Source organism: Cyprinus carpio, chromosome B20, assembly GCF_018340385.1.
Source record: "Cyprinus carpio isolate SPL01 chromosome B20, ASM1834038v1, whole genome shotgun sequence".
Classification (NCBI taxonomy): domain Eukaryota; kingdom Metazoa; phylum Chordata; class Actinopteri; order Cypriniformes; family Cyprinidae; genus Cyprinus; species Cyprinus carpio.
The window spans coordinates 13248457-13265613 of record NC_056616.1 but is presented as its reverse complement, the minus strand read 5'-3'; the positions used below and the strand labels follow the sequence as shown (position 1 = coordinate 13265613).

The following is a 17157-nucleotide window of genomic DNA, read 5'->3' as shown; positions in this document are numbered from 1 at the left end:
AGCGACATGTGGGTGAGTAAATGATGACAGAATAAAAAATTTTGGGGTGCCTATCCCTTAAATGTTTTTATTTATTTATTTATTTTTTTTATGAAATGATACTCTAAATAAAAATCTGCCAGCAGGTTGTGGTAAATGCCTTTATGATTTGTTCAAACGGCTGATTCATTCAGGAAAGAAGTAAATGGCTCTCTCTCTTGAATGTGTCTTTGAATCATTGATTCACTCAATTCATTCAAAACGCGGATTCATTCAGAAACTAAATGCTGTGTTGCTCTGAGACGCACAACAATTCTGCTATTTCTTTTAAATGTAATATGATCTCTGCAAAATTCAGCAAAAACACATAATATTGTGTTTAAAATATAACACGATATCAACTTCTTATTTACTGAACTGTTGTATAAAATCACATTTAAACTGCTGATATTCGGGACAAACAGCACTCATCTGATAACTACTGCTCTCACTGCTTTGTGTAACGTTAATATTATATATATTCACACACATTTAATAATATGGTATTTATATACTTTCACATTTAATAGAAGGATGTTTTATCTAAACTTATTCAGTTCTATAAATAAATTTGAATTTCTAGCAGACGGGTGTGTTGCTGTTTTTCAAATGTGTTCATAGCTCACTGTCTCACCTGAGTTAGAGTGGAGCTCTGATCTCTGAGAAGGTTCTGTTGTTGTGGCGGTGCCTGCTGAGGATGCTGTGTGACAGTGTGTTGTGTCGCTGTGTGTGTGGATTGCAGGCCGCTTTGCAGGCTTCCTGCTGGCACCACCGCCCCCTGCATGGACAGAGCGCCCCCTTGCTGCACGGATGATCCCTGCGTCAGCTGCACTGAGCCGAGGTTGAGACCACCACCTCCGGGCTGCAAGAACATCTACATAGCCAAACACAAGTGTGTCAATTTGAGGCAGGGAGGGCATCTTTAATCAAAAGCTAGGGGGTGCTCTCACCTGTAAGCCCTGGCCTTGCACCCTCTGCAGCTCCTCCTGGATTTGCCGCAGTTCCTCTTGTTGTCTCTGAATGTTGGCCTCAATCATGCGTGTGCGCTGTTCCAGTTGATCCTTAAGATGCTGCATCGCGTCCATCTGTGCAGAAAACTGCAGCACCGGCTACAAAACAATGAACAGCACCAAGTAAAATATTTTCAGTACGCCTCAGGGGTTAAAGTTACCAGAATACAGGTCTTAAGATGCAAAATGATTCTGCAAAATGCTCTTCAAGGTCACATGATGCTTTGCAGCAGCATTTTATATAAATATATTTTAAAATGTTATGATAATAGATAGGTAAGATGAAAACTGGATGTAGACTGTAGAATGTCTAATATTCTGATTCTTAAATCTCTTTAAAGGGGTCATATGATGCGATTTCAAGTTTTCCTTTCTCTTTGGAGTGTTACAAGCTGTTTGTGAATAGATAAGATCCCTAAAGTCTCAAACCCAAATAGACATTCTTTAACAAAGTTAAGACTTGTCCACGCCCTCCTAAAACACCTCGTTTAAACACGTCCCCACATGTCTACGTCACATTGTGAGAAGATTTGCATAACACCGCCCAAATGTTCACGCAAAGAAAAAAGGCGTAACTTTATTGTTGCTGCCACCGCCGCTGCCATGTTGTGTGTTTCCTTGCGAAAGCAACAGGTCAACCCAAATATTCTGATGTGTGCAGCGCATTTTGCAGAGGACTGTTTCCTGATCCTGGGAGAGAAGACTACAATGCCGGCTGTTCTGACTCACAGTCTGTAACTACGTTTACATATTTAAAGGGGGTGCGAGGACTGGAATTGAGAACCGCTGTACAGTAGCGCTTGTTTGTCGTTTCTCCGATCACAAATGCAGACATGGTTTTGATGTAGCGCGTAAAAAGACAGTACAAGTCATTATAATCAGTAATTATGTCACCACTGGATGCAACAAATGCCTCATTGTAATAGGTTTTACTGGTTTTGTCTCGTCGCGTCGGTGTTCTGACGATTTGTGCTACCCTGTCAGATTTTGTTACCTCCCATTAAAACAGATGTTAGCATAATTCGGAAGCAACATCACTGTCAAAACTACACAAACTATAAGCATTTATACCAGTACATCTGTGATTATTTATAATTCTTTATTGTGAAACAGACTGTGTAGTGGAACAGACTGAGTAACGTTTCATTCATTGTAAAGACAACCATTTTGCCAGTTACTCTTTCTGCATCAGTGGCACACCAAAGAACGGCGTAGATCCCATTGATTTTATGTGTCAAAGGTTAATTAGGTACCAGGCACTCAAAGACCAGGACACTAATTAGCAAGAGTGACAGAAGTGAATGCAGTAATAGGGATGTTGAATTACCTGCACACTGGGCTGAAGTGGCTGAGGCTGCTGAGGCTGAGACACAAGAGATGCTGCCATCGTCTGTCCTGTGTTCTGAGAACTCATCGACTGAAGAGGGACGACACACAGGGTCAATACTCATTTCATGTTAGAATTTTCTCTTCTTGTCCTAAATTGTTTGTTTCCATGTTAAAATGGGTAGATAGATTTCACATGATTCATTGATGATGGCATGTACCAACCTGACTGCTAATGGAGGACCTCCGCTGTGATGTCATCTCAATGGCTGACACTGATTGGCGGGGGGGTGTGCTATGGTCTGTCTGTAGCTTTGTCTGTGTGGCTACAGACACACAAACATACAGTATATGGGTCAGTCATAGAACCATGTAAACATCTCAAAATGCTATTGCTGTGTTTTTGAGAACCACCTTCTGTCTTTGGTATGTAATACATACAAGTGGGGTCCGAGACAGCGGTGTGTGAGGAGGATTTGCGGGAGCTCCGTGAGGAGGCGGAGGGTGTGCGGCTGTGATCGAATCGCTCTAGCGCCTCCTTCAGACTGGAGGTGTTCAACTGGGACTCAGAGCCGGAGTCCTGAGACTAAGCAGAGTTAAACAGAGAGGGATTAATGGTTTGTTCTGGGTTCAGCGCAAGTTAAGATTTAACAACAGCATCTGTGGAACATCATTGATTACTGTATATAGAAAATAATGGCAAGTAAGTATATGCACTGCCAGGTTTAGTGATTCCGAGTGAAGTGTGTCAGTGAATGAAGATTTGCATTTTGCTGTTTGAATGGAAATCTTATACAGTATTACAGTTGATCTGAAATGGTGATTGTGCATTACTGTCAACCATGGATATTTTACATATTTGCCCAAAGTGTACTAAATTATTAATAACATAAAAGTATATAAATCAACTAAATATCGAAAATATTAAATAAATATGAAATATTTAAAAATAAATAAATATGTAATATCAAGATGAAAAAACAAATATACATTAGTTTAAATCAATTTACTTAATGCTATTTCACATATTTGTCTGTTATATTTGTAGGATGAATGGGAATTCAGAATTGAATAAATAATATTATCTTAACAAAATAAATGTTTTATATCTATAGGAATAAATATTACACTTTTTACACATAAAAATAAATGATAAAAAATAAGCTATTTAAAAATACTATTAGTAGTAAAAGATTTAATAAAATGTATAAAGTTTTTTTTTGTGTAAATAAAAGTATACGTGCCTGTTATAATAAAGGCTAAATGGGGATTCAGAACTGAATTCAGTAATGCCTCACCTTGTCTGCTGAGATCTCAGGAGGTGATTCCTCAATGCCCAGTTCCCTGCGCTGTTCAGCCCTCACTTCAGCATAGCTGAGACAAAAAGAAAACATCATTTATAAAAAATTCTCTATGAACAGAAACTCCACATCCTGCTTTATTATTCAGTGCCTGCTAGGATTCAGTGTAAAACCACTGGAAGAAGATGTAACATGTTCTGAAGCTCTCACCTGACCACAGTGTGTGTGCAGACGATGAACTCCGGCCGTGAGTTCCACTGGTGGTAGGTGATATAGTAGTGAGTCTGAAGCCAGATCCACTGCTGACCTTTAGTCAGGAAACGGTAATAGCACGACTTCCCCTTACCATACTGCATCACTGCAGAGAGAGAGATATCTTATTATTACAAAGTCAAAACTCAAAACAGTGCCACTCATTCATAAATTACAAAAGTGGGGAGACAGGAGTACACACAAACAGTAGAAGAACTCACAGTGTTCATGGCACTTGGCCAGAGTCTCCAGGTCATCCACATGATAGTAGTCGTACCCTGAAGTACCCAGAACCTCGAAGGGTAGGTAGCCTATGATGGGGGGTGCCCTGCAAAATACAACAATGCAACTTCACATAATCTGCATACATGTATTCAGTGTGGTCATTCTCAAAAAATAAGGTGACAAATATGTCCACTGATTTGAGTCAAGAAATCAAATGGTCAATAAAAAATATAAAAGGGATATTTTATAACTGTTTGTTACATAACGTTTTGCACATTTCAACAACACAAAAAACTACTACAAAATTATTTCATTGTGTCAAGTGTGCCCTTTATACATATATATATATTACTTCTATGGCAAATATTGTTATTTATTTTATTTTTTTCCCCCAGGTTAAGCATTAGTGCAAAGTCTAACAATTGTACTAAAAGCAAAACAAAATACATTTAATTAATACCGTTCTTAATGAATACTATAGATCCTGTTATCAAATGTCACAAACATTTAATTAATGTTAAAAAAAGTATTTTCAAGGTCAAAGCTCAGACTTCAAAGAAGCTGTTCAAATGTGCACATGGTGATTTTCCCACCAAGTTAATAAAGTTATTAATTTTCATTTAACTGTTTTGTTGCAAATGTTCAAGTTTTAATTGTTATAGTTTTAGACAGATTTTCTTTTTCTTTTCTTTTTTTAAGACCTCTTAAACAAAAGCATAACCATTATCTTCTTTTAGGAAAAGAAAATAATTTTTTTTTTTTTGGACTTAGAAGAAAACTAAACTGAACTGAATTCAAATCTTCTGCAACTTCACTGAAAAAATGATTTAAATTTACTAATTTTTTTTAAGAAGTTGCAATCAATTTATTTTAGCTACATTTAAATAAACAAATTTAGTTGACTAACGTAACATTTTTTTTTAAATGTAGCTAAAATACATTGTTTGCAACCACTTCCCTTAAAAAAAGTGTCTTTTTTTTCAGTGTTCTACATTTCTGAACTCAGACCATCTATTATTTTAAACAATTTACCATTTTAAAATGACTCAATGACACTTTTTGCCAAGACTGAGGTCTTGGAACAGATTTTCAGGCATTTCTTGAGTCATATGAAAATGTTTTGGGATAAAAACAGCATAAAAAGATCTGAAGTGCCTCTAGCTTCTGCTAAACAACTGATAATGTGGAAAATCTTATTCAATCGCTTTAATATCTAGCATCTGTGCTGATTCAACCGAATCCATGATTTGAACTAAATATAGAGCAGCATCAGCGCCAGCAGCTATTCTCCTAAAACAACTCATCTAAAGTCAGTAAAAACCTTTTCAAGCATAATGGCATTAGGATTTTATAGAGAAAATGATGTTTATGTTATTCCAAATGCATAAGCCTTCGAGCCTGTGGGCTGAACGTGAGCTATTGATTACTCTGAGACATGCTAGTGCTAACAAAGTGCAAGCATGAACAACAAACATCTTCAAAAACTGAGAAGTCTCAAGGGGAGCGTATTGTGACTGTCACAGGCTCACACAGCTTGAACTGCAGGACTTCTTTATGGTAAACTAAAACACCTTTTAATGTTATTTCTGTTGAAACTTGTATGTCATGTATTAAATAATATTAATCATCTTTATTAATTATATTTGCAATTACACAACTGCAATGAAAACGCTGCAATTTAGTTGAAAAAATTTCAAACATATTCACTTTTAATGTAATATCAATAGTGCTGTCAAATGATTAATCGCGATTAATCACATCCAAAATAAAAGTTTTTGTTTACATACTATATGTATGTGTATGCTGTGTATATTTATTATGTATATATAAATACATACACATACAGTAAATATTTTGAAAATATTTACATGTATATACATTTATATATTTATATTCTTATATTTTTATATTATATATAAATATATTTAATATATAAACATAACATATTTTTCTTAAATGTATACATGCATGTGTTTGTAATTATATATACATAATAAATATACACAGCATACACGCATATATTATGTAAACAAAAACTTTTATTTTGGATGTGATTAATCGTGATTAATCATTTGACAGCACTAAATATCAAGTAACATTCAAGTTAAAATTGTGAACAGGTACATTAGTAAACACATCAACATAAGTGTGCATGGCAAAAGATAATTAAATCATGATGATTTGTGATATATTTGAAAGTAAAGCTTTTAATTTGACAATATTACACAGTACACACTTTAAGTGGTCTTTAATTTCATTAATATTCTGCAAGTACACTTAAAAAAAAAATGTTTATCATGTTTAAGCACTTTTTTTTAACAAGGAATGATTTGTTCCTTGCTTCTTTTCACTTTCTTTCATTTCCTTCCTTAGATCTATTTTTCCAACTTTAGTCCTCATTATTTTCTACTTCTGCTGCTTGTTTTATTCTTGTGTTCCTTTTCTTTTTTTTCCTGCTTTCCATGTTTCTTTTTGTCTTAGTAGTAGTACTAGTACCACACTGACATAGTGATGTATCAGTAGATATACAGCCATGAAATACAATCGCGAGAGGTCACATGTGACACATTCTATCCAGAGTAAAATCTTGTCCGACCTCTAGTGATCCGATCACCTGAGACTGATAATATCCAGGCCTTAGTGAAACTAACTAGCAGAGGTACTCTTTAGTTTTCTTGCAGAGGGAAGGTGATGTGTGTGCTTGACGATGAGCTCACAAAAACGTGAGAACAGATGAAGTTTGTACCTGTGGTCCAAGAAGAGGAATTTCCACTCTAAACTGTGTCTGGAGGTGAATTCCTCATTGGGCTCCTCCACAGTACACATTTCCTGTAGAACAGAGGTTATAAACAAGAGCGCTTTTACTTATGAGCACATCTAGCTGATAAAAAACGAGTACAGAAACCAAGTGACCTACTTCTCACACTGAGTGTTTTGCATGCTGGTCATTTATCAGTGTCTTCAAAAACAAAGCCTATTCTTGCACAAACATGTACAGTGTCTATCAACACGCCCACACACATACATTCACCCCGTGTTCATGATGAATATGTACACAACGGATCTCACTGAGGTTGTCACTGTCTGTCAGGCAAATATTAGAAGTCACAGGACCAATGAGAAGGTGCCAAGTCTGCTTTGGCTCAACCTACCTTGATAAACTGAGGCTTGGCTAACCTCACAGTTGCTATGAAACACACTCGGTCTTCAAACATGGGCCTCAGCGATCGCTGGATCACTCCCTCAAAGCCGTTACGTGTTGAGTTAGGCACTACAGATGAAAAGACAAGCACATCTTCATGAATGGAAGTGTTTTGAGAGAAATCGTAAACAATAAACATTTTCTTTAGCATACCACTAGGGGGCAGCACCTGCGAGGACACATCAAATACTAAATATTAATTCCGGTGCAAGAAACTCTTTTTGTATGAAAAACAGCACATTTCTGCAGTGTTCATTTTAAGACATAGCTTGTCTTTTGACAAAAATGTTGAAAAAAACGTTGCATTTAGTCTATCTTGTTTAACGTCATATTCATTCATTCATTTATTCATTTAGGTCCATTTTACACTCACTAATATTAATAATAATAATTGAAAAATAAATATGATCATTGTTCTTTTTATTATTATTAAGAGGAATTCATTTAAAGCCATACCTGTCACAAATTAAATTATCTTATTATCTTTTTATTTTTGTTGTTTTCCTTAAAAATGGTCAAAAGTGACAGTTAACACATTTTTATATATATATATATATATATATATATATATATATATATATATATATATATATATATGTGTGTGTGTGTGTGTGTGTGTGTGTGTGTGTGTGTGTGTGTGTGTGTGTGTGTGTGTAAGGGATAATGTCTGCTTCACGTCAGGGTCCTGATCACCCTGTCGGGGTTTATTCTGTGATAACAACCGGCTGGATGTACATTATCCCGCTTATTACAGGGCTACTTGCCACATAAGTAATTTGAGTTGAAATATTTAAACGCAAAGCTTCCGTGAAGACAGCAGTTGCGAGAAAACGGCAAGTTCAAACTAGATGGACATTTAAGTATATATATATATATATATATATATATATATATATATATATATATATATATATATATATATATATATATATATATATATATATATATATATATGTTAACAAAATGAAAACAAAAGAGCAAAAAATACTGATAATAATAATAAATGTATTAAGAATCTTGAACATCAAATCAGTGAATTAGAAGGATCATAAATAATCTACAAAAATAGTATTAAAATAAGATGAAAATGTTTCCACCATTAAACAATTATTAGTTAACTTTTCAAGCATACAAAGGATTTATTAACCTGAATTCCTGAAACAGAATATAATGAGTATCCTTATGTATTATTTATTTAAATTTAAATGGTTTAATTATCATCAAGGTGTTTGTTTCATCTAATCTCATCTAATCTTTATTGTTGATAATAAATTCACTAACAGCATTAAAACATTCCTGTATTTATTATATATACTATTCTATATTATTTAAAGGTTTAAATACTCTCTCATCAATTACTGTATAATTAAGTCTATTTGTAGGTCGGTTCCCCTGAAAAGTGTAAACACAGAGGCTCTCTAGGGGAAAAAAAATCGTATCATTCCAACCAACATTGGCTCCACCAATGGTGTGAGTTTGGGGTGGGACTATCCTTTTGTGCAAACAAAGGCATTCATTATTTTTACAATTATATTAACTGATGGCTGTCAAATTACACACTTCACCTTAAGCCACAAACAGTCAACTTTCCATCTCAAAATCTGGGTCAGAAGCCTGTTTCTTAGGCACACTGGCTTTTCGCAACACTTCCTATTCAAATAATGATCCTTGCTCCATCTACCCTCATAAGAAGCACAAGCAATCAAGCACTTGGCTGGGTAATTCAATAAATGGATCCATATGAAAGACTCGGCTGATGCTGCAGGCACTCGTTCTGAAACTCACCAGTGTTGAGGGACTTAAAGTTTCCGATGAACTTGACATACTCATAAACGGGCGGCTCTTTTGGGTCGATCGTGCCCCGGAGCATGTGGCAACAGAACTCTAACTGGTTCTTTGCTGCAGGGAAGCAATCAAAACATAACAAAAACAAGAAAACAGCACTAATGAGCTCTTGTCTTGTGATCTGTGCTCAAAGAAATGAGACAATAACAAAGAGAGAGACAGACTAGAAGAACTGTTTGGTCATGATGAGATGATAAACGTGTTAAAACAGCATGTCTGAGAGGGATTCTTACTTTTTAGGTAGTCTGGGGTGAGGGTCTCTCCCTCCAGTATGTGTGTGGATAGAGCTTTATACACCTCTGAGTGCTCACCCAGTGGAAGAAAATTCAACAGATTCTGATCCACAAGATCAGACTGAAAACACAACAACAGACACTGTCAGTATCTCTCATACTTACACAGTAAAACTGTTCACATGAATAGCTAGAGGCTGCAGAGTTGTTGTTGTAACAAATGCATGGATGCAATATCAAACACTGTATTCATATCAGAATTGTGATACTGCTCATTTGAATATGGCTGAAGCCCAATCCACTCTCATTGAAAATGAATTGTTTAATTGCCTTGTATCTGCAAATTGCTGTCAGTGTGGTTAGGTTAAGAGGTTAGGAGTACACAAATAGTAGTTTAGCAATGTCATCAAATTAATTATTAGATTTAATATTTGCTTTAATATTTTTAGTCGCCGATGAATTTAGAGACCTAACATTACAGATGAACTTATTTTGAGAACGTTTCTGTCACGCTATTTTTCTAAAAAGTAACACAACCATTCAAAAGTTTTGGGTTATTCTTTTTTTTTAGTAGAGTTTTTTTTTTTTTAGAAATACTTTTTTTATTCATCAACAATGCATTAAATTAGTCAAACGTGATAGTAAAGCATTCATAATGTTACAAAACATGTCAAAAGTTCTTTGTAATTTTAATTTTTGCAAAGAATCCAGAAAAAATAAAAAAATGTATCACCTTTTTCAGCATTGATAAAAATAAAAACTGTTTCTCGAGCACCAAATCAACATATTAAAATGATTTGGAGTAATAGCTGCTAAAAATTCAGCTTTGCCATCTCAGGAATAAACACATTTTAAAGTATATCTAGAACAGAAAGTGTTCTTTTAAATTGTAATGATATTTGACAAAATTGCTAATTTTACTGTAATAAATGCAGTGTGTTCATACTCACAGGTAGATGTTCTAATAAAGACGTGACACTTTCTGAGACGTAGATTATGTTTCCGTCTGTCATGATGGCTAAAAAGAAGCCATCTAGAGCCTAAAAAATAAAGCAAATGAAGAATATCAATAATTGGGCAGTTTTAGTATTTACTGAATGAATACACATAAGTAGGGGGTTTAGGCAAATGTGCATGTATGAGTAAGTCCTCACCTCCAGCATCAGCTGTGTGAACTCTTCATTGCTAAGGAAAGGCGGCTTCCAGTCCTGACGGATTTCACTCGACTCGGACTGTGCAGCAATTTCTGATGGAAAGACAATACAAATACTCGACAAAGAACTAAAACATACAAGCTTTATTTCATATGTTAATATACTAAATACCTGATTAATTATAAATGTTTACTTTATATAATATAACAATTATGTACCTTGTAATATCAGCCACCTAATACAGGGTTTTTATATTTTTGAATATTTCAGTTATTTCTATTTTGAATTTGTTTTGCATTCCATGTTCCTCAAGTTCTAGTTTAGTTTTATCTAACATAATATTATCACTTTTACCTTTTTAATATATTTGATTTATTTTATATTTTTATTTACTATTACATTCAGTTTTCTAAAAGTTTTTAGCACTGCACCAAACTGTTCAATCTCTGTCCAGCAAATACACACCACATTTAGAAAAGCCATCATCCACAAAAATGATGCCAAATTGAATCTGGCCAAATTTATAAACTTTTTTTTTTTGCTGTTGTCTGTACCATCTTTTGTGAGGACTGTTGTACTAATAATTGTATGAGCTACCATTTTTTGTCTACTATTTTCTTATTGATTTCAGAAATACCCGCTCCTATCCACCTTTTTCTTCAATGCGGAAGTAAGCCTATGGGTGAGACTTCCGGATCATTAATCGTTGTAGGTAAATAACGCTGAGAATAACAACGTGCAGTAAACAGTAAAACTGTTTGCACTACAAACCAGTGTGTTCATAATTAAGATAAAATATTAAAATAATATGACAGGACACCAATTTTCAATATCAAGCAGTAAAACAAACTGTTTTGTACAACTAAAAATAGCTGGACGCAGATGAGACCAGAAGCCAGACACATAGAATTTACAAATGGCCGCGCCCATTTTTACGACAAGAAAAAGGTGGATACGTTGAGTGAAAAAAGCAAACTGGCGGAGGTTTCACATGCCATTTTATATGTCATCAGATGGCTCCTTCCTGTCTAAGTGGGCGGTTCTTGGCTCGAATTCATCAGTAGTAAACAGTATGGCTTGTGAAATCACCTTAAGTCACAGAAACCATAATTGACTAAAATATGAAAATAAAATAAAATTTTCTCTGTAATCATTTCGTTTTCTGTAGTATTTAAATGGAGACTATTGGACCAATTTAGTTAACTACATCTTTGTTTTTTTCCTCAATATTTTCCTTTTAGGCAATTAAAATATTTAATTTACTTTCATTTTCAGAATTTTTTTTTAGAAATTTGGTTACGATTATTTGGTATGGCACTGCAGTAACCTTTGTGCTTGCGCAGGAAGTCGATGCTCTTCTGTAGGATGGTAGACTTGTCCATCTTGCGGGTGTTGCCCGGCAGCATGGTGCCCAGTTCCTTGATGAGCACATTGAACTGGTCTCGCCTCTTCTTCTCAGACTTGTTCCTAGAAACTCTGTAGGTGGAAAAACAAGAGGTGGAAATCTCCAGTGGAAATCAACTGCTGACTTCCAGATAATAGAGTAATAACATAATTTAATCGCTATTTCAGAAGTTTTCGAAGTCACAATTAAGCCCTAAAAACACACGTCATGTAACTATGTTTTAATTATCTTAAATTCTACAATTGACTCCTCAAAATGATAATGGGACGCTATCTAATCTGAGAAAAATGCTGAGAGAAACCATTTCACGGTTCTGTGACTGTATAAAGAAAATGAGGGTGAAGCTGTGCACTCAGGTTTAAAGTCATAACTAGGTCACGCTTAAGTTTCTATTCCTGGTGCAAAACCACTTTAGATATACTACCATGAAAAAGGACTTGTCTATACAATCCTCTGGTGTAATGAATCATGTTTAAACCACTCTTGCATGAGATAAAGGAATAAAGGGTTGGCTCATAACAGGAGTTCGACTCAAGGTAAAAGAAAGGAAATTCCTGTTGAGGAATCATAATAATGATCATAATGTTTTGCTTGTCTAATTACCTTTTTGCTTTGTCCTTCTCATCTTCTTCCATCAACCCATCAAAGATACTGCTGTCATCCCTGAAAAGAGCATGGAACCACATGAGGGTGAGTAAATGAGCAAGTTAATGAGGAAATATAAAAAGAAAATGTGCAAGCCTTTTCTTTTGACACCCAACAATATTTCATCTTCAGGTCATGCAATAAATCATTGATTAAGCCGGCAGTTGGTCAGCGGTGGAGGTGGATAAAAAGGCCTTTAGGGGCGCTGTGTGTTCCAGTATATATTTAGATACCCAGTGTTCTCTGACTCAGCTGCTTTGAGAGCACAAGACAGAAAACGAGACCAGCTGGTCATGGCAAGAGAACAGAAATCAGTTTGTAACGGTCGTGACTGGGGTTTGATTTCATGACTGATGTCATAGCAGCTTTTCAGCTCCAAAGTAGTATGGGTTTGAAATGACAAGGGGTTGAGTAAATGGCAGCTTTAATTTCTGGATGAGCTCTTTAAGGTCATCTCAACATGACACAACATTTTTAGTCGTTTTTAGCCTTGAGATAATTGGTCTTTTGCACAGGGTGTACAAAATGTGCGTTTGTCTCTGGAACCGCAGAGATCACAATGACCTTTCATTTGGTGTGTGCAAGTACAGAGATGCATGCACACGATCGAATGAGTGTTTTTATGTGTGCGAGACGAGATGCAAGTCAACCGTATGAATGTGTATTTGCAAAGTGTCCATTACTAAAATTTTACATAAACAATTCAGAGTTTTCCTCTCTCCATTTGCATCAAGGGTTTTGGGTGCGTGACTGTTTTTGCATAAGGCCATAATAATGCCATATTATATGGTCAATTTTATTGCTGTATGCGAAAACTGCATTTTCAATTAAAATATGAAGTGACACAGGAAATAGAAAAAGAAAATAAAGGGAAAAATAAAGAAAATAATGTCTAACATCTATTACGGAGTACAAAAAAATACATTGACGTCAACTGATTTGGCTGCCAAACAAAAAGATATTTATATCTGCGCTGTGAAAATCAAAGCCATCTGCTCGAAACGGTGGGCGCATACAATACGAGGAGGTAAGACCGGCTAACATAATTTAATTAGGACAATTAAGAGAAAACGAGTCAGAAATATTTCCTCAATTTCAATTTGTCCTTGAAAAAAAAGAAGTCATAAGCCAATAGGCCTTAGTTTACGCTAGTTTGGGGTTGGTAATGACTAAATTCTTTAATCTCACTTTTTTGCTCAAAAATAAAGCAAAAACTAAATATTTTAAATATTTGAAAAAATCTTTACAGTCTTCAGTATCACATGATCCTTCAGAAATCATACTAATATGCTGATTTGCTGCTCAAAAAACATTTCTTATTATCAATACTGAAAAGCTGAAAAATGGTACTGTCTCATATTTTTGTGGAAACCTTCTTTTGCAGGACTTTTCAACATAGGAATTTATTTGAAATAGAAATCTTTTGTATCATTATAAATTGTCTGTCATCAATTTAAAACACATATTTGATCAATTTTATTAAGTCTTTGCTACTTGCTATTGCTAAAGGCATAAACATTTATTCTAGTAAGATTTTTATTGGACAAAAAACTGGACATGCCCATTAGTGCAAGATGGGTCATCAATATTTTTAGTGCATTTTGTTAGCAGACAAAGACTGTACAGTATATATTACATGCATATACTGTATATGCTGAAGTACACTAGCATATAAGATATCAATTCATTCGTCACAAACAGAAAGGATGACACATATTCGTTGAACATAACATGCATTTAGTACATTTTCCAGCCTTGGAGCCAGAATCCCATCACGTTATGTACGAAATGCAAATGAATGCTTCAGTTGCATATTAAGCCTCACACTCAACTTTCAACATCATTCGCTTCCAAATGCGTCACCGCATCTGCCACTAAAGCCTCGCTGCCAGGATAAGAGCATGTGTATCAGCTCACGACTCTGAATGACCCCATTCCACACCTGTCTTTAAGCTTAAAGTTGCTCAATCTAAAAGACCCTCCGCACAGTGACAGCACACACACATTAAAGTGAGAGGAGTGCTGTAATTGCTTTGAAGACACAAACAAGTCTATTAGTCACTGCACACTCATAATGCAGCATTTTCATTCTCACACAATCCTACATCCACTTGACTGCTTTACGACTGCTCATTTGAACAATTAGAAGCAGAAAAATATGATGACCTACATTTATACTACAAAAACAATGCAATGTTTTTGTATTATTAACATTTCTCCATTCTCTTTCCGACACGTGCACATAGAGGATGTTGATGGCTGATCATTAACTTTAATAGAGTTTGTGTTGTGAGAGAGACTGAGCGACTGTTTTTGTCACTAGTCTGCTATCTTCCTGACTCCTGTAAGGCAAACACACCAACCCTACGACCACAACAATGCAATAAAGATGTTTCAGAGGACAGTATTGATCACTAAGTATACATAGGCTCAATGTGTGCTGAATTAGCCTTGAGGTTTATTATGAAATGTAAAGTTTGCTAAGGATTGTTAAAAAGAAGAGTATATCTTATAGACGGGCATCAATTCATTGCACTGGCAAATATGAAGAGCCAATATTTGGAGTAGGACTCTAAAAAGATGAAAAAAGAAAAAGAAAAAAAAAATATATATAGAATAATGGGTCACCTAAATATTATTATATTTATTTATTTTAACAACATTTATTCACTAAGAATGCATTAAATTGAGCAACAATGACAGTAGACATTTATAATATTAGAACAATTATTCTATTTTAAATAAATCATCAACTTTCTATTTCCAAAACAATGTTAAGCAGCACAACTGTTTTCAACACTGATAATAATAAATAATAATAAGTGTTTTTTTGAGCAGCAAATCAGCATTTTGAATGATTTCTGAATTATCATGTGACACTGAAGAGTGGAGTAATGATGCTGAAAATTCAGCTATGCCATCACAGAAATAAATTACATTTTAAAATGTGACAAAATAGAAAACAGTTATTTTAAATTGTAACAATATTTCTGCTTTTACTATTTTTGATCAATTCAATGCAGACTCCTGCATAAAAGACTTTCAAATCATTTCAAAAACATTTTAAAAATCATACTGAACAGTTTGAATGATAGTGTACTCACTGTCATGTGGATCCAAACTTATATAACTTTCTTTCTTCTGTGGAAAACAGAATTTTTTTTTTTTTTTTTTACGTTCCCATATTTTTTGTCCATAAAATGAAAGTCCACTGTTGACTTTTGGACCCCATAGACTTTTACTGCATAGACAAATGGGTTGAAGCCTCAGTCATGAAATTTATTCATGTAAGTAACGTATACATAACTCTCAATAAAGCTTAAGTGTCCTAGTTTATCTGTATTCAACCAAACCAACTGTAACTTTTATCTGAAAGTTTTTAAAGCAGCCCAGAACTGTCCAACACACATTTGACCTAAATATTTAACGAAATGCTTATCGAAGAAAATCAGAGATGTGGACTTGAGACTCCTGACTTGAACTCAAGTCACAATGTTAATGTCTTATTGCTTGGCAAACATTATATTAAGACTAACATTTGCCAGTTCTGACAATTCGTTTTGAAGTTGGAGACTGAGCTTCTCCCAAGTTGCTGTCAGACAGTGTTTGGAAAGTGTCAAATATGTGTATGGGGGAAAATATCAGATATGAGAATTCAAAACATCATTAAGAAAGAACAATGTAAATGTCTGAAGAAATTTGGTTGTAAAAACAAGAAAAGATGTGTGATAAGTTCATAATGCGAGTCCAGTGGATATTTACTGAGACTAAGTTTTGAGTTTTTAGTTACATTTAATCTCATGTGTTGCTCTACTGATATTGTTTTACATGCACATTTATATTTTAGCATATTTGAATACTTAAACCTGACATTTTCCATCATAACTAAGATTTAACAACAGTTAAAACCAGAGAACCTTGACTAACAAACTGTGACGTGTCCCAAATTCAGGCACAAATGTAGTCATAAAGGTTAACACAGCTTTGTAGTGTTTACACTAAAAAGGGTTTTAGTAGTTTCACTTTGGCTTTACTGTACAGCAGGTAAGACCTGTCTCCTCACTTCAGGAGGCGAGGATGAGAGTGCATAATTGCTTACCACTTTATAAAAAAGTGATTACAAACTTGGTTTGAACTTCAACTAAAAATGTGATTATGAAAATTAAAGATTTACTAAAGAAAGTATTAGAGTTCAAATTAGGTAAGTTTTTGTATCCTTCTCAGTTCTGAGATTAGAAACTTATAAAGAATTTTTAATTATGAATTACAAAAAAATGCAACATCCAATAATTCTGCTTTTCTGAAAGAAGAAACCATATAATACTAAAACTTCAAAATATTGGACATTTGGATTTGAAAACACAAAATGTACCAGTATTACAAAAGAAAACGCAAGCACTGCTCATTTATTGTGTCTCTGCCATCAAAATAATTATTAATAATGTGTATAATAAATCTGTAGTTTCTACAATAAGTAAGTTAATAAGTAATTATTTCCTGCAGCAGCTTATACTTTACATTGTTATTTAATAGACATCATA

At 34.6% G+C, this 17157-nt stretch overlaps 1 protein-coding gene across 6 annotated transcripts in view; it reads right to left on the bottom strand.

Annotated features, from left to right (window-relative positions):
• clocka (clock circadian regulator a) overlaps positions 1 to 17157 on the bottom strand; it is a 52176-nt gene that overhangs the window by 5783 nt on the left and 29236 nt on the right. For 4 of the 6 annotated variants that reach the window (XM_042746946.1, XM_042746949.1, XM_042746948.1 and 1 more), the window contains exons 6-21: positions 12575 to 12634; positions 11894 to 12042; positions 10567 to 10658; positions 10363 to 10452; positions 9413 to 9533; positions 9120 to 9233; positions 7285 to 7403; positions 6879 to 6961; positions 4129 to 4235; positions 3866 to 4013; positions 3653 to 3728; positions 2769 to 2940; positions 2580 to 2680; positions 2356 to 2445; positions 969 to 1127; positions 653 to 892 (exon numbers count right to left, since the gene is read on the bottom strand). In XM_042746946.1, coding sequence (XP_042602880.1) covers positions 653 to 892; positions 969 to 1127; positions 2356 to 2445; positions 2580 to 2680; positions 2769 to 2940; positions 3653 to 3728; positions 3866 to 4013; positions 4129 to 4235; positions 6879 to 6961; positions 7285 to 7403; positions 9120 to 9233; positions 9413 to 9533; positions 10363 to 10452; positions 10567 to 10658; positions 11894 to 12042; positions 12575 to 12634 — 1921 coding nt within the window. The remainder of the gene's footprint in view (positions 1 to 652; positions 893 to 968; positions 1128 to 2355; positions 2446 to 2579; positions 2681 to 2768; positions 2941 to 3652; positions 3729 to 3865; positions 4014 to 4128; positions 4236 to 6878; positions 6962 to 7284; positions 7404 to 9119; positions 9234 to 9412; positions 9534 to 10362; positions 10453 to 10566; positions 10659 to 11893; positions 12043 to 12574; positions 12635 to 17157) is intronic. The other 2 variants (XM_042746950.1, XM_042746951.1) reach the window with 1 other exon arrangement.